The sequence below is a fragment of the Brachionichthys hirsutus genome, chromosome 16, assembly GCF_040956055.1.
Source record: "Brachionichthys hirsutus isolate HB-005 chromosome 16, CSIRO-AGI_Bhir_v1, whole genome shotgun sequence".
In the NCBI taxonomy this organism is placed as follows: Eukaryota; Metazoa; Chordata; class Actinopteri; order Lophiiformes; family Brachionichthyidae; genus Brachionichthys; species Brachionichthys hirsutus.
The window spans coordinates 505,926-528,067 of NC_090912.1; the positions used below are offsets into that span (position 1 = coordinate 505,926).

Below are 22,142 nucleotides of genomic sequence, written 5' to 3' on the forward strand. Positions count from 1 at the left end.
GCGAGACCTAGCAAGATTCACATTTAGCAACAACAACAACCTCTCCGTTCAGGATTTTTCCGTTATGTAGCCTGAGACCGTGAAGAAATGTGCGCCATTTCCGTCAAAAGACGCGGATGAGAACACGGGGCTGCGATAAACAGGTAGACAAAACACACTGCGCTGTTGTAAAGAAATATTCATAGCTAGTTAGCAGGTTTATTAATAGCTAGCTAACTGGCTAAAGGTTAGCATAGCCCACAAATAATCTTTCGTGTTAGCTGCTGTTGGATGATTCCGTCCTCTCAGCTAAAGGTCGCAGCTGTCATCATAAAGTAGTCTAAATCGAGCTAACTTCATTGTGAAATAAAGTTGCTAATCAATAAGTCCGAGATAACGTGGACGCGAGGCGGCTATTGTTCGCTAGCAGGCGATACTCGTCTAAAGAAAGCCGACACACATTGCTTGCTAGCTCATGCTAGCTTGTTAGCGTGTAGGGCGAGTATTTATCTAACCCAGCGTCGCTATAAACGCCGAGTTTATGAGTACGCTAGTTAGTTTGGTTAACTATATGAACTAGTTAGTTTATTTATGCGGCTTGCGGTGGGGACGGCCCGCGTAGCTTTAATGGCGGACCCAAACAACAACAGAGGACAGGCTGGAGCGAGCAGCGAGACGGCACACCTGAGGTTACCTGTCTGACCGCGGGATACGAAGGACGAGAAAAGGTTTCGATCTGTGCTCGATGGACACTGAGGAAAGGAGAAACGCAGAAAGTACTGCCTTAAGAATCAATCAAGTAGAAATATTTAAAGTGTTTAAACGTACTGCTGCAGTTTAAACCGTCCGCAGCTTTAATGTCACCGCTGGAATGTGTGGTTCCTCTGAGGCGTGCAATCGGGAGATAAAGATCCAGGCGGGAGTCGAACCCTCATGGCCTCAGATTGACCCTTTACCCTCGGTCCTGATCAGAGTTTGGTGCTTTGACCTTTGACCTTTGAGCGCCTTCCTCTGCTTTGCAGGATGAGGTCACGCTTCTCTGGATGCTTGACTGACGGTGATGAAGAGGCGGACCTCGGGAACCCCACACATCTTACCTCTTCATCGTTCAGCCATTTGTATTTTTGTGGGAGGGGCTACCTGCATCCCCTGGTTTGATTTCACTAGGTGATGTAGCAGCCACCGGGCTCACCCGTTCAGATATTTGACCCCCGTTGCCCCCCCCCCCCCCCATTTGACCAATGTGCCGTGTTTGCCCCCGTCAGTTACCCCAGCGGTGCAATCGTCGGTTTCTGTCGCATGCTTGAAGTGATTTGATCAGTTAGGAGAATGAACGGCTCTCTTTTAACCCCTCCCAGCCCGCGGGCGGCGAGCTCCTCCCCTTTACCTCCCTCCCCATCTCCTTCCCCGCCTTCTCCCTCTTTACTGCCGCTGTCACCCCGCCCTCCCCCCCTGCCTCCTCTGGCGAGCCCTCCGCCCCAGGCTCACCCGTCCTCGCTGTCGGACACGCCCACGCCGTCCCCCTCGCCCTGCCTGAGCTGGACTGAATTCTGTGAGCTCCACGCTCGAGTTGCGGCAGGAGACTTCGCACGCCACTTCCGGGCTTTTCTCTTGGAAAACCCCCACTACTCCCCCGACTCGGCGGCCGCCTTCTGCCGCCGCTTCACCGACCGCTTCGTCCGTCATTTCCAGACCGAGCTGGAGGGGGCGCTCCCGCCGAGCTGTGCTTCTGGGCAGGACGACATGGTGAGCTGGGCTCCCCAGTCGGACGCTACCTCCCTGGAAGAGGAAGCCGTTTCCCCTCTGTCGGCGTCCGGCGGCGGCGTCCACCCGTGTCCCCTGACGAACGTGACCCGGGCCGCGTCCAAGCCGGCACCGACCCGGCTGGTGCTGGAGAACCGCACTGGAGAAAGGTTTCAAGATTCCTACGCACACAGCCAGGTCCTGCCTCCATCTTCGTCATCGTCGTGCTGCTCCTCAGTGGGAGGGAACAACGGGAGGCGTGAGGAGAGGGCGGCCGTGATTGGCTCTGGCAATGGAGAGGCGCCGGTGGAGGAAGAGGAGGACAGCTGGCTCGGGGGGGCGTCTGTGGGGGAAGAGGTGGAGCCAGAAGACCAGGAAGGAGAATCTCCAGAGGTGGACGGTGCTGACCCCGCCCACACCCCTCAGAGCCCGCCCTCCTCTTCCTCAGTCGCTCCTTCACCCGGCTCCAGAGGGAACGGCGCGCCCAACTCCAAAAACAAACTGAAGAAGCGCTTCTCTCTGCGGAACGTGGGTCGGAGCGTCCGGGGCATCCTGCACTGGCGCAGCTCGTCCAGTGACTCCGCCCACAGCCCGCTGCCCTCCAGCTACAGCTACACGATGGGCGTTCAGGACGCGGCGTTGGCGCCGGCCTCACAGAGATCCGGTACGCAGCCCCCCACCCCCACCTCCTCCATGCCCGTCTCTCTGTCCATGCCGCTCTCCCTGCCCCACTCCTCCTCGTCCTCGCTGCCGCCCTCGTCTTCAAGCAGCGCCACCTCTCTGTCGCTTTCGGAAGCCGCTCGCGATCGCCGGCGGAGCAACGGCGAGGGAAGCGAGAAGGAGAAGTGGAGTCATCGCCTGGAGAAACTCAGACTGTCCCGATCACCCCCCCCCGCCCTGACCCCGACCGCCGCCTCCTCCTCGCTGCCTCCGAGCAGCGCCGCTGCCATGGGCCCCCCGAGGAGGGTGGGCAAGCTGGTGCGGGAGGGCGGGGTCAGCGTCAGCTCATCCAACGACGAGTTGAGCGTGAGCCACGGCTTTCCCGGCTTCTCGTTTGGCCTGTTGCATCATGGGACGGACAACAACAACGCTGCCTCAGCTTCGTCCGCCGCGGCTCAGGCGGCACAGGCTCCGCCCCTCGCCGCCGGCGGGAACGTCCCCTGGAGGGGGGACGCTGGCATAAATGTCGCCTGGTCCTCAGAGAGCGGGACCGAGACGGGGGCGAGCGGGGGGAGGAGTACTACCTGGAGTTCTTCATCCCTCCTAAGGTAAGCGCTCGCTGTGGCGCTCGTTACCGAGGCGACGGGCCGCTGACTGTTGCCTCCCCCCTCCAGTCTTCGAAGCCTCGGTTGACGGTCCCCTGCTGCTCGATGGTGGACGTGAGGAGCACGACGGCGCTGGAGGTCCCGGACAAGGAGAACACCTTCCTCCTGCAGGTAGACGTTCACCTCCCGCTCCTCCCTCCCATGACCCCTCCCCAGTGTCACCGACTGTAACCCCCCCCCCCCCCCCCCCCCCTCAGCTGGAAGGGTCGGCGCAGTACGTGATCGAGACGCGTGACGCTGTTCAGATGAGAGCCTGGCTGAGCGACATCAGGAACGGCGTCTGTCTCAGGTAGGGGCCGCCCCGGGGGGGCCGGACGCCGGCGGTCACGGTGACGTCCGGCTGCTCTAACGGGAGCTTCTGTCTCTCCCGCAGTGAGCAGGAAGATGTTGAAGGTGTGTGCGGCGGCGCGTCGGACGTCGGCGGGACGCCAGAGACCGCTGACCGTCTTTCTCAAGGTTCGCGCGGCGACTTCTACCCGGGAACGCCGGCCGTTGGCGTTCTGTTTCGTTGGAGCCTCCTGCGTTCATCGGTTCTCCTCTCTTTCAGTGTGTTACGGTGGCATCGGAGGCTCCTCCCCTCTGATGGACCCCCTCCCGCCGGAGCTGCCTCCGCGAGCCCCCGTAGACGAACCAGACAGCCGGATTCTTGGAGGAGGCGGGGCTAGTCTGGGCACGCCTTTCGCTGAGACGCCAGATGCCACGGGTGAAAATGACTCGAAGGCGGCTCGTCCGCCATGTTTTTCTGTTCCTTGCGTTTCCCTTTAACCCGGCGCTCGTGTCCCCCCGCCTGCGAAGGCTCCTTCCTGTTCTCGGAGACGACCGCCGCCGAGGCCGTGGAGCACCCGCTCAGCGAGTGTCAGTGGTTCCACGGCACGCTGTCCCGCCTCAAAGCGGCCCAGCTGGTGTTGGCTGGCGGCCCGGCGAGCCACGGCGTGTTCCTGGTCCGTCAGAGCGAGACGCGCCGCGGAGAATACGTCCTCACCTTTAACTTCCAGGGCAAGGCCAAGGTGAGTCCGGGAGTTCGGCCCTGAAGCCGAGGGTTCTGCTGCTGACCCCTGACCTTTGACCTCTTCAGCACCTTCGCCTGTCCCTGAACGAGGACGGCCAGTGCCGGGTGCAGCACCTGTGGTTCCAGTCCATCTTCGACATGTTGGAACACTTCCGCGTGCATCCGATCCCGCTGGAGTCCGGCGGCGCGTCCGACGTCACGCTCATCAGCTTCGTGGGCGCCACCGCTGTTCGCCAGCCAGGTAGGACCGCCCTTCGGCTTCACATCGCCGATGAGCCGGACGGCTGCTGCTACACACACGCCCCATGACGTCATCATCTTCCTCATTGACTCTTCATCAGTTCTCCACAGCCTAAAGAGTAATCCGGTTGTTTGATGCGGAGAGAATCTTTGAACACGAGTGAAGCAGGAAGTCGTCATTTCCTGTTCCTGACAGACCATAATATCACCGAGGGCAACCTGTACCTCAGGTTCAGGAACATTGTCCCGGTCCTGGAGCGGTCTGATGTCCCGACCTGTTCCGACCTGTCCCCCCACTGGAGACGTGTGTCCAAACCAGAGCAGGACAACAAGCTAAAATCAGAACGAGACTATATTCATAAAAACAAGAGAAATTCAGGCTGAACTTTCACATCTGTTCATCTCATTCTGTTTTCATCGATGTTTAAATGATGATGACTGTAATTAGGAACCGGCAGTGATGATGTCATGAATCAGCAGCTCCTCGCTGCCCCGTTGCCCTTCTGACCTCTCTGTTGTGTCTGTTGACTCCTCCCCTGCAGGCCGCGACAGAGCAGGCAGTCGTCCACAGTCTGTGATGTCATCACCACGCGCCATCCTGACTCTCCATCAACCCCATCTCTGACTGTGTGTAAGTGAGACCGGACCCGGCTGAGTGGGTGGACGGACCGGTGTGTGTGTGTGTGTGTGTGTGTGTGCGCGCGCTCCTTCAGGTCCAGCGTGTTCATTGATTTGGTCATTTAAATTATGGTTATGATCACGTGACTCATGAACCAATCAGAGCAAGTTTCATTGGAAGAGAGAGAGAGGGAGAGAGAAAAGTAATTCTTTGTCAGATTTCTTCCATAATGTGAGATAAAGGTCCGTGTTTAAAATACAAATATCAAAAACACAATCATGAGAAACATTTAAAATGTTTTGTTCCTGAACCGGCCAAAGCGACAGATGAATAATAATAATAATGATAATAATAATAATAATAATAGCATAAAGACCAGGCGAGATGTTAAACTGCGTGCGTGTTCTCCTGGGGTTGGACCGCCTCCATCACTCCCATGGACTCCATGACTACTGACTCCTCCCCCCAAACCGTCCACTCACTGCCATTCCTCTCCTCCCACGTTTCTCCTCCTCCTCCCTTTCTCCTTTTATTGATGTTTTCTCTCCCTTCCTTCCTCCCCTCTTTCTGTTTCTCTTCCTTTTATCTGTTCATCCTCCATGCAGACTTGACCAGCAGACCCCGTAGCCCTCCTCAGCCCCCACCCCTGCCGCCAGGCAGGCCGCCGCCACCGACCCCTCCGCAGGAGAGGGGAACCGAGACTGAGGCGGGAGGAGGGGGGACCGTGGTGACCATGACGACAGCAGGAGGAGGTGGAAGTGGAGGTAGCGGGAGCGGTAGCGGAGGAGTGGAGGACTGGGAGGAGAGGGACCGGGACACTCCTCTCCGCCAACTGGACACGGTGGAGGGGGAGGAAAGGGATGGAGCGAGGGCGCCGCGAGCCATCGATAACCAGTACTCCTTCTTCTGATGCAGGGGGGGGGCGGGTGTGACTGGAGGAGGCGGCTTAGCCATTATAAGCAGTATTTTGATTTTGTTAGCGAGGAGGAGGAGTAACAGAAGGAGGGGGAGGGAGGAAGCATTATTAACGCTAACGCTAACGCTACGCCACTCACAGCAGGAGGCGCCGTCTGGGACGCCCAGTCCAACCAGCAGTCCGGAACGCCGCGCTCTGATTGGTGCAGAAACCACGACAGACTCCATTCAGAAAGTTTGAGCGTTTGAAGGAACGGTTCGCCCGGAAGCCCCGCCCCCGGCCCCCCCGCCCCCGACGCTGAGCAGAAACGGGATGAACTCCTCCATCGTTTGGTTTTCAACTTCCACCTGCAGCTCTGGAAAACTTTGTTGGGCATTTATAGAAAGCAACAACAACAATATTTTAGTGTTTTAACCGCCAGGGCATTAAACACTAAAGGGATTAAAGAGTGAAATCAAAGCAGCATCAAACTGCGTCGTTTCAACTCGACAGAGGGCTGCCTCCCTCGCTCGCCCACACCGTCAGAGAGAGACTATACCAATAAAATAATAATGACCGTCAGAATAATAGTATTAATTTTATTTGGTTTTAAGACACCTTTTTATTTCCTAGTCTTCATGTTACACTTTGTTTCAACTCCGTCTTGTAATTCAGTCAAAAAAATGTGTTTGTGCCTTTCTTTATTTTTTAGAATTTTCTTTAAAAAAAAAAAAAAAGGAAAGAACGAGATTTGTCAAAATGGCTCGTTGTCAAGGCAACGGCATCTTCACGCTGTCCTCCTGCTCGACCTCCATTCATCACAAACCTACAGCTCGCAGAAATGAGGAAACCTTTTCTACCTGTGCCTTTCTGTGCGTCGTCATCGGCCTTCGTCGGCGTCTTCGTCGGTCCGATTCCTCTCCTGGGCTTTTCTTCCTCCTCCTCCCTCTTCATCGTGTGTCCTCTCAGTTTCAGAACTCTTTGTGCCTTTCTCTGTCTCTTTTCTCTCTTTGCTGGGACCGTGTGTCGAGGGCGGGCAGAGTTCTGCCCCCCCATGTGTGGTTAGTTTCAGGTACTACGTTGAATTAATGATATAATATAAATATAGTGAAACATGCTGGAGGCTGTCTGCTCTTTTGTTCTCCTGAATGGAGCCTTAAAGTTGTGACTCTGGGTTTTAATAAGATGCTAATTAGACAACAAAGATCGGACTCACTGGTGCCTTTAGGATGCACATCAATAACAACAACCGGAAGTCCTACAATTAGTGCATACAATAATTAGAATAATAACAAATAGCAGCGGGCCATGAAAACACGGACTGACGTGCGTTCATAAACTGGAGCAGCCAGAACCGGAGTGAAACGGGATGAACGCAGCGAAAAAATGATCCAGAAGCAAATCGGCTCCGATAAAATGTCAGAAAATAAAAAAGTGGTCTCGAAATTTCGAGTAACTGCTAATAAATATACGGGAATACGTGCAGAATGTATTAAATAGACCTCGGCGCGGATTCAGACACGTCCGGATTAAATCGGGGTGAAACAGAATGGACACAATCGATCAAAGCGATCAAGCATACCTAATCGACGCCTGGTGATAGTCTTCACCACGTGCGGACAAACAACGTTATCAATTGATCGGAATATCGGTGCTAATGAAGGGGCTTGTGATTGATTTACTCCGCTCCCTGTCACGGGATCTGTTGATCACATCATTGACAAAATGTGTGAAAGAAGCACTTTGACTGCGTCAATTTATTCACAATATTTTTATTTTTTAAAGGTCAAAAATAGATAGATTACGCCGTTTATTTATTTAGCGCTCGTCTTTTTCCTTTGTAAACAAACCCCGGCGTCTGTTTCCTTACGTGACCTCTGGGAAGCTCGATAAATGACAGACATCCGACTAAACCAATCAGAGGGCAGGTCATTGGTGACTGACAGGCTACTGCACCAGTCACAGTTTGTGTTCCGGTAGTGGGCGGGGTTTACTAGAAGCCCGTTGATTTTATACCATCGGCTGACCCCGGTTGCTCAACAGCAATACGTCACTTGCATTGAATACCGGCCCGCCCTCCGGAGTCGACGTGTGTCACGTGGTCGCCAGCCCCCCTTAATGCCAGGACCGAGCGCCCCTGCCAGGATGTTTTGTTGTTTTTCAGCGGCGTCGTGTTCGGCCTGTCAAACCGAGTGACTTTCTACCGCGACGGGGCGACGGGGCTGACCGTGATGCACATGACGAAAAAGTAGGACTCGACGACTCTACCTCGGTCACCTGTCGGTCTCCGGCGTGATGACGACACCGTTTCTGTCGCCTTGCTAAACCTCAAACGTCTGCGCTAAGCTAGCAGCGTTAGCCCGCGGAGCTAGCTCGTATTGTTGTTCTGCGCCGCAACGAACGCAGCCTGCGTGGCTTTTAGGTCGGGTTCCGAGGTTCGCTTCTCGGCGTCGCGTCACCGCTTCGACCGCCGGGGCTCGTGTTCGTTGTTCTCCCGGACGGAACCGGTAGAAACCGTCGGTTCGTGTTACACCTTTATTTGTCCCGCAGGACCAGAAGCACCATGAAGCCGCCGTCACAGACCCAGTCCTCTCCGCTCAGCAGCCCGGTAAGCGCTGATGACGTCACGCCGCCGCGTTCATCACGGCAAGGTGTGCCCTTTGTCACCGAACGCCCGTCACGCAGCAGCGATTCCCCCCCCCCCCCCACACACACACACACACACACACACACACACACACACAATATGACTATGGATCAACATTTAAATGTTTCCTCCAGAGCTCTGTCACATCTGACCAGCTTCGGATTTTCTTTTCTACATTTTATAGTTTTTCTGTGAGATCTTGCAGTTCTGACGTCTGACCACCAGGGGCGCTGTCTGGAGTACGCTCTGCTTAAGTTTCTCTCTGGATTCGACGGCTAGCAGAGCGCATTGACGCTCTTTGTCGTTTGTCTGCAGATGTTTGAAGGCGTCTACAACAACGCCAGAATGCTTCACTTCCTCACAGCTGTGGTGGTGAGTAGCCCCGCCCCCCCCCCCCCCCCCCCCCCGGCGACCCGGCGATGCTCAGACGCTGACCTCGCCTTCGCTTGCAGGGCTCGACCTGCGATGTCCGAGTGAAAAATGGCTCATTGTACGAGGGAGTCTTTAAGACTCTAAGCTCACAGGTAGGACCCCCCCCCCCCGTTTGTTTTGGGCTCTAAAGCTGCATGAGTTAATAAACGACCGTCCGGCTGCGACCAGTGCGAGCTGGCCGTGGACGCCGTCCACAAGCAGAGTGATGGCGACGGAGGGCGGAGCCAGTCCTCGCCCCCCAGGATCGAGGCGATCACAGACACCATGATCTTCGGCCCCTCCGACCTGGTGACCATGACCTGCCGCGACGTGGACCTGAGCTTCGCCGTCAGAGGTACGCGGCGCCCGGAGGGAACGGCCTGTCGGCCATTGATCGGGAAGTCGTTAATCGATCGCTGTCGGTGTTTCCGCTCAGACGCCTTCACCGACACGGCCATCAGCTCGGGGCGGGTGAACGGGGAGCACCGGGAGAAGGTGCTGCAGCGGTGGGAGGGGAACGGGAACGGCGAGAACTTTGACCTGTAGACGGACGCGGTGAGCGCACGCACGCGCGCACGCGCGCACGTACACACACACGCACACGCACGCCGCCTTGCAGTGGTTTCAGCGCCGTCTCCTTTCAGTCCAACGGCTGGGACGCCAGCGAGATGTTCAAGCTGAACGAGGAGGCGTACGGCATCAAGTCCACCTACGACTCCAGCCTCGCCATGTACACGTGAGTGGGCGGCGAGGCGCGGCGAGGCGAGGCCCGGGGTCGGCGAACGTCCTCCTCACCGTCCGGCTGGTCTCCTCTGATCTCCCAGCATGCCTCTGGAGAAGGGGAACTCCGAGGCCTACCGCCAGCGGGAGGCGCGCGCCGCTCGCCTGGCCAATGAGATCGAGGGCGGCGTGCAGTACCGCCGGCGGGTCTCGCTGGAGAACGACGAAGGCCGGAGCGAGGAGGACAAATACAGCTCCGTGGTCCGGGAGAGGGACGGGCGGTCCAGCCCCGGGTTCGGCGCCAGCAGCAGGTCAGAACCGGGTCCCGTCCTGCTGCGAGGCCAAAGACTAAAGACACGCGATGCCTCTTCTTCCTCCTCTTCTTCCTCCTCTTCATCCAGGGAGGGTAAATACATTCCTCTTCCCCAGCGAGCCCGAGACGTCGGCCTCTCTGGCGGCGGCGGCGGCGCGAGGACCGGGGGCGCCGCTCGTAACGCTCCGCAGGCCTCCCCCAGACACCCCCCGCCCAGCTCGTCCTCCCCCAAGCAGCCGTCTGACAGGAGCAGCCCGCTGTCCGTCAGAACGGCCGGCCCCCCCCACCAATCACAGAGCAGCTCGCCGTGCGCCGGCAGTCCTCCCTGCACCAATCACGTCCTCTCCCACCCACAGGCCCCGACCGACGCGGCGCGCTCCTCGGTCAACGGAGGTACGGTTCCCCTGTTTGAAACTTGTGATGTCATCATCTGGCCACGCCCCCCCATGATGGGTTTCTTAAGGGAAAACTGCATCGACTGACTTTTTTAAATGTAACGGTCCATGCTAGCGCTTTTAGCGTAGCAGCTACACGTCTGCGTCGGCTGAGGAGGATTTGAGCTCGTCGTCCGGTACCTGAAATGGGTTCCGGGTCTAACTGTCTCTCTCTTAGTTCCATCTAGAACTTCTCCAAAGTCCCTGAAACCTCCGAGCAGCAGAACCCAGAGAGGCCTGAACTCGTCCCCGGCCGGTAGGTCCGAGTCGGGGTCCGGTCCGAGCCGGGGTCCGAGTCGGCTAACGTTAGCTTAGCATAAGGACGTCTTCTCTCTGGGCTTCATCTCCATCACCGCTTCTCTCTCTCAACCCTCCAGTCTCCCGTCCTCCGAAACCCGAAGCCCCTCCCCAGGACCTCCCCCTGGTTGGCCCTACCTTCTTGGACTCCTCCCCCTCCACTCTCAGCACCAAACCATCTGGCCCCACCCCACTGTTCCCCATCGATGGTGAGCCCAGATGGATCCAGTACCAGAACCTTCATGTTAAACTTTAGTTTTTCATCCTAGTAACTCGCGTCGGGGCAGGAAAGTCTTTATTTTCTGAACGTTTCTCGTTATCACTTCCTGCATCTGTTTCTTAAATCAAGTTTAAATGATGACGTTTATCGTGAATCCGCTAAACGGATCTTTATTAGTTCATGAAATTGTCGCCTCCAGTGAACGAGATCTTGAACACGGCAGCCAAAGACAGGACTGAAGGCGTGGCCGGTCCACCGGAGACCAAGACCAGCAAAGGTTGGTTACTGATCCTGGTTTCGTGTGTCTGAGCCTGGTGTGAGGTAATCAGATTACTCCTCCTCTTCCTCCTCCTCCTCCTCAGCTCCTTCAGCCCAGCAGAGATCTCAGCTGGAGGAGCTCCGCAAGTTCGGGAAAGAGTTCAGGGTAAGGATCCGCCGGAGACTCGTCACGATCCATCTGTTAAAACATTTCCCATGATGCATCTGGATTCGCTTGGTTTCAGTACTTTAGGTTTTTGTCCGAGACTCATTTCCATCTTTTAATGAAAGCAAAAGTAGAGGAATGACGTAAAGTTTATATATTCGAAGGCAAGCTGGACACGACTTTAAAGCCGTCATAGTGGAGGGGGAGGAGTCAGGCTCCGCCTCCCTTTCAGGGTTTACGCCGTGTCGCCGTTTCACGCGGGCGACGAGGTTAGCCGTGCTGCCAGGATATTTTACGGCGGCGTTGCAAAGTTAGCAAAAAGGGTCGATGAGTCCAGTTCAATAAATCGATAATGATTGACAGTTTTTCGGAGGCTAATCAAACAGGAAGTTGTGGGTGCTAATCTGCCTAATCTCGTGTTATTTCTGTCTCAGCTGCAGCCTAGCTCCTCCCCCTCCGCCAGTCCCACCTCCGCTGACTTTACGCAGAACACCTCTGCCTCATCCACAGGCTCCTCCTCTTCCTCGTCTTCCCCGACTCCGCCTAAGCCTCTAGCCGCCTCCTCCCAAGATGCGCCGCAGACCCCGGGGGCGACCACGCCCGGCCCCCAGCCAGAGGGGTCCCAGCAGGCCCCCGGCAGCGAGGAGGCGTCTCCGGAGGGCGGCGAGCGCTCGGAGGTCGTGTCTGCAGCGTAAGCTAGAGGCGTGAGGGCGTGGCTTCAGCTTCGGCTTCCTGTCTGTCCTGGGATCAGTTTGACTCTTTTTTAATTCTCGCCTCTCTTTAAAGGCTCTTCTTTGGTTTCCGTTTTTTGCAGGCAGGTGAAAAACTCGACACTGAATCCGAACGCAAAAGAGTTTCTCCCCGTCAAAGGAGCCGCGGCGCTGGTTAGTGTAAACCGCCGGGCGCCGGACTGACGGCCGACCCGTGGGACCGGTCCCCAGTGATCATGTGATCGCCTTGTTGCCACAGAAACCTGCCCCCACACCCACCCCTCCTCGACCGACGCCCCCCAGCCCCTCTTTGGTCCTGCCTCCGCCCGGACAGCCAGGAGGAGGCGGAGCCATCTACGGTAACCCGCCTGGACATTACCTGTCCTACGTCTCCCCGATCCACATCCAAGGACCGTCCATCCAGGTTTGACTTCCTGCTCATGATTGTAGTTTCTGCTCGGGACACGGTGCGTCGGCGTCTCCCCGTCTCCCCCTCTCCCCCTCAGGCCCCCCAGATGTACCAGTACGCCATGTCAACGGTCAACCAGGGCAAATTTCCCCGGGCCAAAGGTCAGCTCAGGTCCCTTTCCTCCAGACACGCAGGCTCGGGACGTCCCGCAGACGTAACGCGTTCCGTTTCAGGTCCTGTGGTGGGACAGCGTCCAGAGCATCACCCGTCCCCGGCCTCCCCCATGATCTCAGCTGCAGCCTCGGCGGCAGGGCCCCCGCTGGTGGCGTCGCCCTACCCCCAGTCGTACCTGCAGTACGGCCAGGTGATCCCGGCCATGCCCCCCCACTACCACGGACAGGTGAGCTTCTGTCCACGGACGCCTGGTTCGGGTTTGAAAGCAGGACTCTGACTCGCCACGCGTCTCCAGGCCGTTTATTCAATGCTGCAGGGGGGGCCGAGGATGCTGACATCTGGGGCCCCTCCTCAGCCGATGGGTCCTCCAGGCCCCCAGTACCCCGGGCCGGCCGAGGGCCAGCCGGGGCCCCAACAGGCCATGTACGGTAAGACGACGCCCAGCCAGGCCGCCGCCGTCCAGTGAAACCTAATGTTGGACTTTTATTTTGAAAGGTCAACTTTCTGGATGTTGTCGTTCGCCCTGCAGCGCAGTCGTTCTCTCATCACTCGGCCGCCATCCATCACCCTCAGCCCTCCAGCACCCCCACCGGGAGTCAACCCCCCCAGCACACTGCCCCCAGTCCGGGACACACTCAGGTGAGGGGGGCGGGGCTCTGGACCCCAGTGGTTACAACGATCCTCCCCTGGGGGGGGACTCCAGATCAGGAATGCTTCTGAGGGGCGGGGCATCTGGTGTTCTGATTTAAATATAAATTAATGTGAAGATGGTGTCAGGTAACCGGATCAGCTGATTGGTCCCCTGATGACATCATGACGTCTGCTGAACTCGTGTCCTCTTGCTCGAGTCAGACAGGTCCCCAGTCCATGTTCCACTCTGGAGGTTTGTCGGCCGCCACGCCCCCCAACTTGCCGACGGGCCACAGCTCCCCCCAGGCCTCCTACGCCATGCAGGGCTACGGCCTCCCCGCCCACCAGGCGCTGTCCCACGGCTTCCCGTCCATCAGCCAGCTCTCGCAGGTGAACCCGGTCCCCCGTCGCTCCGGGTCCCGTCTCGCTCTGCAGCCTCTCATGCGGCGTCTTCGTTCGCAGGCTCATGTCGCGGGAGGCATGTCGGGCCCCCACCACTCCGCTGGCCACGGCCTGCCGCCCGTCATGCTGCACTACGTCCCGCCCCAGCAGGGCAGCGGCTCCAACCCCCAGCAGGGGGCGCCGCAGCACTTCTACATCGGACACCCTCAAGGTAAGGTCTTGGTTCCCGGCGGCGTGCTGCTGTAGCTAGCGTCGTTAGCTCATGTGGGGGCTGAACCCGCTTTCCTGTTTCCAGCTGTTCAGGTCCAGGCCCACCCCGCCCAGCAGCTGTCCTTCCACCCGTCTGCTAACTGACGAGCGAGGAAGCCGAGCGCCAGCGTGGGACGGCCTCCACGCGGGCGGCGTGTTTTTACCCTCACGTTTTAGACCGAAGCTTTTAAGTGCAACGACAAACTCTTTTCACTCGTCGACGTGAAGCTGGGCTGAAGGCGGTGGAAACGGAGCTCGTCCCAGTTCAGGGCGTCCTTTTACAGACCAAACCAGTTCATTACTAATAAAACCACTGAAGTGAAGCTGCTGCCTCGGTTCCTTTGTAGCGGGAACGTAGCGCGAGACACGTCCAAGGCGCCGCGCGCGAGGCGTCCAGCGCGCCGCGCGCGAGACACGCCCGAGACACGCCCAACGCGCCGCGCTCGCAGCAGAGGACGCACGCCGCTCGGCCTCAAACGGTTTCGACACAATCAGCTGGAAGGAACGACTCGACTGGACCTCGTTACATTTTGTTTAGTTGATTTGTAGTCGCTTCAAAGTAGTTCTAGTTCAATAAATTGATTACAAACAACAGTAACTATGGCAACAATGCTTACTTTAAAAAAACTAATTCTCAGGATTTGTCAGTAAAGTTAAAACTCAAACGGAAGGATCGGATCCTGAACCGGAGTGAAACCGGGTTCTGGGGCTTCCTTCAGTGTCCCCCGTGTCGAACCTGCCGCCGCTAGCGTTAGCTCGAGGCTGGTGGAAGGCTACTTCCGTAAACAGTCCGAGCTCTCGTGAGGAGCCGGAGAACATGAATCATTTAACGAAGGCCTTTTCTCAAATCTGGATCTTCGGGTTCCGTCCTGAACGTTTCCGATGCTGCCGTTATAAATAAATGGTGTTAATTTAAAAAGTGTTCGGCCGAATGTAAAGTTTAAAAGCCGCTGGATGCCCGCATTCTACCGGAGGTCACGCAGTCCAGGTTCACACAGTGAGATGGTTCAGATGAATCCCAAAACGAGGGCGGAGCCTCTGAAGCGGCGCAGATCATTGGTTCTGTCGTCTCAGGAGGTCAGGGGTCAGTCCACGTTGACGTAGTTCCCAACGTAATCGTCTTCGTCATCCGTGTCGCCCGGCGATGAAGACTCTGCTGCAGCTTCAGACGGAAACCAGAATCGACTCGTTGGAACGGAATCCTCCGGATGTGAAACCGTTCGACTCACCGTCGGCGTGACTCCGGTCCACGTTCAGGTAGTCTCTGTCCTCTGGGGAGGCAAGGGGGGGGCATTAGGACCAGGGGGGAGCGGCCCCGGGACCCCAACGGGGGGGTCTGCGAGACGAGCGCTGATTGATTATTGATCACATCACCGATGCGACGCCTGCTGATGAGAAACGGCTCACCTTTCTGGTTCGGGACATTTTCATAATCGTGCCGAACGTCTGTGGATGAAATGAAACGGCTGATCGATTCTATTGATCCTTAAATCAGACCCTCCGTCTCAGAATGGTCTCCAGAAAGCAGATGATAAAAGTCACCTGAGCTGGGCGTCGATACTCTGCTCTGATTGGTCAGAGACGTTTCATCGTCGGGCAGAACGATTCTGTGGGGAAAGAGGAGACGATCGGATCAGAGACGAGGCGACGTCCCCTGATTGGTCCACGTGAGAGCGGAACCTACATGTATCCGGTGTCCCCGACGTCACTCTCACCGCGGACGGACTCGGGCCCTGCAAAGGAAACGCGTGTTCACCACAATGAGATCCGGCCCCCGGACGGGGACGAGGACGCCATGAGATCCGGCCCCCGGACGAGGACGAGGAGGCCATGAGATCCGGCCCCCGGACGAGGACGAGGACGCCATGAGATCCGGCCCCCGGACGAGGACGAGGACGCCATGAGGTCCGGCCCCCGGACGAGGACGAGGACGCCATGAGATCCGGCCCCCGGACGAGGACGAGGACGCCATGAGATCCGGCCCCCGGACGAGGACGAGGAGGCCATGAGATCCGGCCCCCCGGACGGGGACGCCGAGGTCCACGTTTGTGTTCAGAAGACGAGTCGACGGTCGGAATGATTCTTCGGCTGCTCTGCCGACGCAAACGTCTTACCGTCAGACGGATTCTCATAACTTGGATTACTTTCTGCAGGACAGAAGAAATCGGGTGTCAAATCGAGTCTTAAATGTGGGAGGCGGCAGAACGCCGGAGGAACACGAGTCACCGGTTTCCGTCGAGCTGAACGATCCGTGGCGCCGCCGAGGTCCAGGGTCATTTGAGGGTGAGCTGAAATAAAACAAAACGCCGACATGAGGCGAGGAAGACGAAGGTGGGAGCTGGAGCCGTGTTCAGAGACAGGAAGTTCAGAACCGCCGGGATTCATGACCTCGTTTCAGCAGGGAGGCAAAACCAGAACCAATCAGAGCGCGGGAACTAAACGACCCTGGGGGGGGGGGAAGCGATGAGGCTGGAACTCACTGAGGCGACAGCAGGGTGGAGGGGGGGTGGATGAAGCTGTGACCAATGGTGGGCTGGGCTGCAATTCAACGAATCAACGAAGGACGTAAGACGCCATCAAAAACAAGTCAAGACCATCACCAGAGCCACAATCAGGAACGTGATGATGTCACGATGATGTCATGAAGTAGTCGACGCCCCCCTGTTCCTCTCATGGATGGTTGAGCGAACATTTCTCGAGGTTCAGACTCACAGGGATGGACGACTCTGAATTCTGTGGATCTGCTTTGAAGAAACAAAAAGATTTGTAAAGATAATTTAATAATAATAAATAATCCCTTAAAACGGTTCCAGGAATGATTTTACTGTAAAACTTTAGAAACGCATTCGGACGGGACTTACTCGTCTGAATGCGTTTGTCTGATGGAGACTGGTGGGAGGAACAAACAAACAAACAAACAAAACAAGCCGCCGATCAGCTGCTAGGCCAAAGAAAGTGTCGTCATCATCATCATCATCATCATCATCATCATCACCCCTCCCAGCTGACCCTTGGTCCTGCAGCGCAGACAGACGACAGCCAGGATCACCATGGAAACGAAGACGGAGGCCGCGGTGAGCAGGAGGAGCCAGCTGACGGCCATGTCTCACCTGAGGAGAGGAGAGGAGAGGAGGTCTCACCCGAGGAGGGCAGGGGAGGAGAGGAGGAGAGGAGAGGAGAGGAGGTCTCACCCGAGGAGGGCAGGGGAGGAGAGGAGGAGAGGAGAGGAGAGGAGGTCTCACCTGAGGAGGGGAGGAGAGGAGGAGAGGAGAGGAGAGGAGGTCTCACCTGAGGAGAGGAGGAGAGAAGGTCTCACCCGAGGAGGGCAGGGGAGGAGAGGAGGAGAGGAGGAGAGAGGAGGTCTCACCCGAGGGGGGCAGGGGAGGAGAGGAGGAGAGGAGGAGAGGAGAGGAGAGGAGGTCTCACCTGAGGAGAGGAGGTCTCACCCGAGGGGGGCAGGGAGGAGAGGAGGAGAGGAGGAGAGGAGGAGAGGAGAGGAGGTCTCACCCGAGGAGGGCCGAACCCAAACGAGCTTTGAGGGGTTTTCTTTCTCAAACTGGTCTCCATCTTAATCCGTTTCGTGACGTGATGTCATCACAGGTGGGTAGTTAGAGTTCAACGAATACAACCACAAAATGGGGGATAATAAAAACAAGAATGTTTGCCCTACTTTCCTGAAGGTCTGGTGTCGGAACGCGACCAGAAGCAACCGAAGAGACGCGTCACGCAGGAAGTGCTGCGAGCGCTTCAACCCGCCGGCTCTGGAAACCGAGCCGATACGTCGACTGATTTAAGAATGGATCGGCGGTCAGACCAGATCAAAAGCATGGCCGTGTTTGATTGGAGGCGGCCGGCCATAGGAATGCGTCTCAGACGGTGGATCAGAGGAACCGAGACAGGAAACGCTCGATGGATTAAATCAAGAAGGTTGAACCGGGTCGGCGCCGCGCCCGTCCTCGCCTCGCCACGTCTTTGCCTCCACGGCGTCGGTTTGTCTGTGTGTATATATATACGTATATATATATATGTATATAATGTATAATGCTGATGGTCTGTTCAGGTATTATCTAGAAGTGGGCTTCGGAATGTTTGACACGCTTTTCGTAGTTTCTGACAGGAAACAGGAAACAGGAAAACGTCGCGTCGGGTTCTTCTGACAGCCAACGTCCCTTCGGTCGCCCGCTGTGGAGCGCGAGGGCTTTGGGGACGAGGTCGACACGCGGCGACCCCTTCGCTTTGTCCAGGTGCATGCTGGGAACATTCTGAGCTTCCTCCATCAGGTCAGGAAATCTAACGTGAACTCACCTGAAGAGAAGCGACGTGGCGGGAAAGGCGGTTGCCTGGCGACGAGCTCGAGGGTCAGGTGTCTGGTCCACGTGAGGCGGCGTCCATCACCAAACGCCCGCCATGTCTGAAGACCGTCTCGTGTCTCGTGCCTCGTGTCCCCCTTCCTGCCTGGTGATCTGATCTGGGGTCTGCCCCTTCAGCGTACGAGCTCGGTCTCTCCTCCCTCCCCGTTTGTCTTCGCTACCCAATCACCTTCCAAGGCGAGACGCTGGGGTTCACTCCGCCTCGAATCCTCAGAGCTTCTGTTGACTCGACACTAAAGAGTCGGGTCGCGTCTGTCCACAGAACTGGTCCGATCACATGATCGATAATCAAAGCCTGAGTAAAGGTCCCAGCGTGAGGTTGATCAACCTGTCCCCCTGTCCCCCTGTCCCCCTGTCCTCCTCGCTGCAGCCGGAGAGAGGAGGCCCAGAAACAGTTTCACGCAAACACCTCCAACCAATCAGGAGACGGAACACCTCAGAGCGTCGCCGGCTGACGAGAACCTTTCAACCGTCTCGACATCCTCCCACCGACAAACAGGAAACCACACGAGGCGAGGAAGCCTCCCCTCCTCTTCACTCCCTCTGAGCGATGAAAGCGAGGTGGGGGGGTGGAGCCTATTCCCATCCATCTGAGCCACTTCGCCTTTGATCCGTTTGAAGTTTTTCTCCCGACCTGCCAACGTGTTTTGGCACCAGAGTACACAGATTGGACTCGTCTCCAGTCCTGAAGTCCACCCGCTGAGAATCAACAGAAGAAGAAGAGTTTAACCAATCGCTGCGCTGGGTTCAAAGGATGCCGATTCAACAGAAAAGTGTGTCGCTCGCTCCTCTTCATCAGTTTGACGATCAAAACAATTCAGAAAATAAATAAACATAATATTCTCGCATTAATTGATATTTTGGATGAAAGTAAACTTGAGCTCTTGCTGAGAGGATCTGTCGAGTTTATGTTTACTGAACATTCTCAAAATATAGTTTTGCAACTATATTTTAATGTATAATTTTATTTTCAAGTTCCTATTTTATTGTCTGTATTGATTTGCTGTTTTTATTTTATGTATACATGTAGAGCGACTTATTATACTGTGTTATTATTATCATATTTATATTTATATATGCAACATTTCCACATCAGGGTTTTTGACAGCAGTAACTGTTTTGGCGTAAAAGCGTCTCCGCAAACTTCTTCGGTAATCGTTGTTTCACACGGACGGAATTTAATGAGACACCGGTCAAGCAGCGCGCGGAAACGAAACCGCTATGGCCGAGCGGGTGAGTGGGGATGGATTTGTTGCGTCATCGATTCAAAACAACGAAACTTCCGATCTTAACAAAACGTTTGAAGTTCAGGGCTGTTTCAGTAAAACTGAACGCGAAGGGTTTGAGCAGGAACAATAAAATAAAACGTCACCGTCATCGACTAACCGGACGTTCGAATCCCTGGCTAGCTGTTAGCATCGGTCTGTTAGCTTCTGTTAAAGGAGCCGCAGTGCTTCAGAATAAAAGCCTGGGGTGACGTCAGAGACAACCGTTGCTCGTTTTCACGTCGCTTCCGATTTATTAACAAACGATTACCGATTTAACCGCCAAACGGAAGTTCTGGCACTTTCGTACTGTGACGTGACCGTAAACAAAACGGCCATTTAAAGGTAGCCAATAATGCTTAGCTAAAGCTAATCTCAACTTCCGCTCTCAACAGTTAAAATAACGTTAAACTGAATGTGAATCTAAACTCTATTAAATATAAATAAATCACTAATGCGATATATTTAGCGCCTTATGGGGGCCTGTTGCTTTTGGTTGTTGTTTTTGACCTTAATTTAATTAAATTGAGATGAGTTTCAGATTTATATATTTAGTTCATTAGATTCATAAATCGACATGGAGGGGGGGGGGGGGGGGGGGCTGAATGTGACGTCACCGTCTGCTCCCCAGGTGCCTGACAGTGAGGAACCGCCCATAAAGGCACCGCCCAAACGCCGACGCATCCTCGACCCCTCGGCCGTCGTCCCGGTGCCCGTCTACTCCAACAAGGTGCGTCTGCGGCGCCGGCCCCAGAACACGCCGCTTCTCTCCGTCAGCGTTTGATCTCCGCGGAACGTTCGTGGTTGTTTCAGGTCAGCAGCAGCCTGAAGCTGAAGCCCCGGGCGGGGGCGTTCCAGGGGAAGTACGCCGCAGGTAGAACCCGAGGAGAACCCGAGGAGGACCCGAGGAGAACGCCTCAGGTGCGCCTGGGTCTTTATTAACCCTTTGTCTTTGAACAGGTGCTGGGCGTTTGTGGTGGCAGTTTTCACCGGCTGCGGCCGTCGTCGTCGGAGACGGCGAGGAGGAGGAGGACGCGTGAGTCATCAGAGACGCCCCCTAAAGTCACATCCTGGAACACCAAGGGGTTAAATGGCTTTCTCATTCTCATCAGGGACGTCGCTCGCTGTCCGTCTCCCCCGCCCCCCAGAGTCCGGCCAGGAAACACTCCAGGAAGGTGAAGAAGACCATCAGGTCGGTCCGGGCTCTTCATCCTGCCGCCGGCGCCGGCGCCTCTTTCTCTTGAACCTGAAACAAGCTTCTTCCTCAGTGAGGTCAATAAAAAGCTCCGGGCGCTCGGCTCCCTTCTGTCGCCGGAACGCCAGCACGGGACCGGACCCCGCCCACTTCTGCCCTGTACAGATGATGATGATGCCCCTCCCCCTCGCAATCAGGCCTCTCCATACGGCTCTCCGGTCCGACAGATCCCGCTGAAGATCCGCTGCCGGACGGATATCCACAGGATTCCGGTGCTGTCGGTGCGTTGCTCCAAACTCCTCCCAGAACGTCCGGCTCGCCGCGGCGCCGTCGCCGCCTTCATCCCACACAGCTTTGTGTTTGTAGTCGGCGCCTCTGCGGGACGTGGTGTCCCAGCTGTCGGTCATCCTCGCCGTTCCTCCTCCCCGCCTCCTGCTGTTGAGGGACGACGTCGAGCTTCCGACCGCCTCGACCATCGGCGAGCTCGGCATCGGCATCGCCGACATCCTGGGTGAGTCGCAGGCCCAGCGGTGGGTCCGGTGGGTCCGGTGGATGCGGTGGGTCCGGTGGGTCCGGTGGGACCGGTGGATGCGGTGGGTCCGGTGGGACCGGTGGATCCGGTGGATGCGGTGGGTCCGGTGGGTCCGGTGGGACCGGTGGGTCCGGTGGGACCGGTGGATCCGGTGGGACCGATCCGCTGCTCCTCATTGCTGATAACTCACCCGGTAGCGTAACGGCAGAGCTCAGGTCTCACGTGGGACTTCTTTTCTGGAGCAGACTGTGTCGTCATGGCGACGGAGGATAAAGCCGGCGGCGGCAGCATCTCCATAAGGCTGCAGGGCAAAGCCCGAGACTCTTCCCTGGAGTTCTCTGTGCTCAGGGTTCGTAGCTCCGCCTCCTTCTCCGCCGTGCTGCGTTTGTGTTGGCAGCCCGTGATGTCATCACCCCCCCCCCCCCGTGTGTTTCAGGATGCGCCCCTGGGCTCCGTCTTCGCCCATTATCTGTCCCGCATGTCTGCCGGCACCGGAGAAGTGGCCCGCTTCTATTTCGAGGGATCCAAACTGACGCCCGGTCAGACGCCGGCTCAGCTGGACATGGAGGACGGAGACATCATCGAAGTCTGGATCTAAGCCGCCGGGTTGTCCCGACGGGCGTTAGAAGGCTGGCGGCCGGTGCTTCATATTTTTATGCACTTTTCTAAATGTGTTTATACCTTAAATTAACTGACTGTAGCTTTTTGATGTAATATTTTAATTGAAGCATTATTATTATTATTATTATTATTATTCTACCAGTTCTGACAGCCGAATAAAGATTCAATAACATCTCAGGACATTTAAATAAATTAAAATAAAAACTTTATTGAGACCGTCACTGCTTCTTCTTGCTCTGTCGGGGAGGAGCGCTCCGAGTCCCGCTTCCCGCAGACTCCCGTCACGTGACCTGCTCGTACGTCACGTGA

The 22,142-nt window shown here is 56.4% G+C and overlaps 3 protein-coding genes and 2 long non-coding RNA genes across 5 annotated transcripts; 3 read left to right on the forward strand and 2 right to left on the reverse strand.

Moving 5' to 3' along the window:
- The first annotated feature begins 1,308 nt into the window (after window positions 1-1,308).
- sh2b1 (SH2B adaptor protein 1) lies at window positions 1,309-7,016 on the forward strand. The gene is given in 9 exon segments (XM_068749380.1): window positions 1,309-2,884; window positions 2,887-2,990; window positions 3,057-3,158; window positions 3,245-3,336; window positions 3,421-3,503; window positions 3,595-3,750; window positions 3,843-4,054; window positions 4,123-4,297; window positions 5,521-7,016. Coding segments are annotated over 9 exon segments (2,805 nt in total). The 3' UTR covers window positions 5,826-7,016.
- A 2,341-nt stretch (window positions 7,017-9,357) lies between these two features.
- atxn2l (ataxin 2-like) lies at window positions 9,358-14,173 on the forward strand. The gene is made up of 18 exons (XM_068749387.1): window positions 9,358-9,423; window positions 9,513-9,604; window positions 9,693-9,899; window positions 9,990-10,294; window positions 10,514-10,591; window positions 10,713-10,841; window positions 11,052-11,129; window positions 11,215-11,276; window positions 11,711-11,967; window positions 12,091-12,160; window positions 12,246-12,410; window positions 12,493-12,556; window positions 12,629-12,795; window positions 12,865-12,992; window positions 13,065-13,208; window positions 13,422-13,589; window positions 13,662-13,812; window positions 13,897-14,173. The coding sequence occupies exons 2-18, from the start codon at window positions 9,537-9,539 to the stop codon at window positions 14,074-14,076; spliced, it is 2,421 nt and encodes an 806-aa protein (XP_068605488.1). The 5' UTR covers window positions 9,358-9,423; window positions 9,513-9,536; the 3' UTR covers window positions 14,077-14,173.
- A 148-nt stretch (window positions 14,174-14,321) lies between these two features.
- Window positions 14,322-15,279, reverse strand: LOC137905236 (uncharacterized). Its single transcript, XR_011105847.1, has 3 exons — window positions 15,258-15,279; window positions 15,080-15,121; window positions 14,322-15,012 (listed from the first exon to the last, which is right to left on the reverse strand). It is a non-coding gene; the product is annotated as an uncharacterized lncRNA (long non-coding RNA).
- LOC137905237 (uncharacterized) lies at window positions 15,270-15,746 on the reverse strand. Its single transcript, XR_011105848.1, has 3 exons — window positions 15,535-15,746; window positions 15,393-15,457; window positions 15,270-15,296 (listed from the first exon to the last, which is right to left on the reverse strand). It is a non-coding gene; the product is annotated as an uncharacterized lncRNA (long non-coding RNA).
- Window positions 15,747-19,394: 3,648 nt separating this feature from the next.
- On the forward strand, window positions 19,395-22,045 carry nfatc2ip (nuclear factor of activated T cells 2 interacting protein). Its single transcript, XM_068749450.1, is given in 10 exon segments — window positions 19,395-19,453; window positions 20,117-20,215; window positions 20,299-20,340; window positions 20,343-20,359; window positions 20,446-20,521; window positions 20,598-20,677; window positions 20,754-20,961; window positions 21,047-21,191; window positions 21,458-21,561; window positions 21,649-22,045. Coding segments are annotated over 10 exon segments (945 nt in total). The 5' UTR covers window positions 19,395-19,441; the 3' UTR covers window positions 21,811-22,045.
- Window positions 22,046-22,142: the final 97 nt, after the last annotated feature.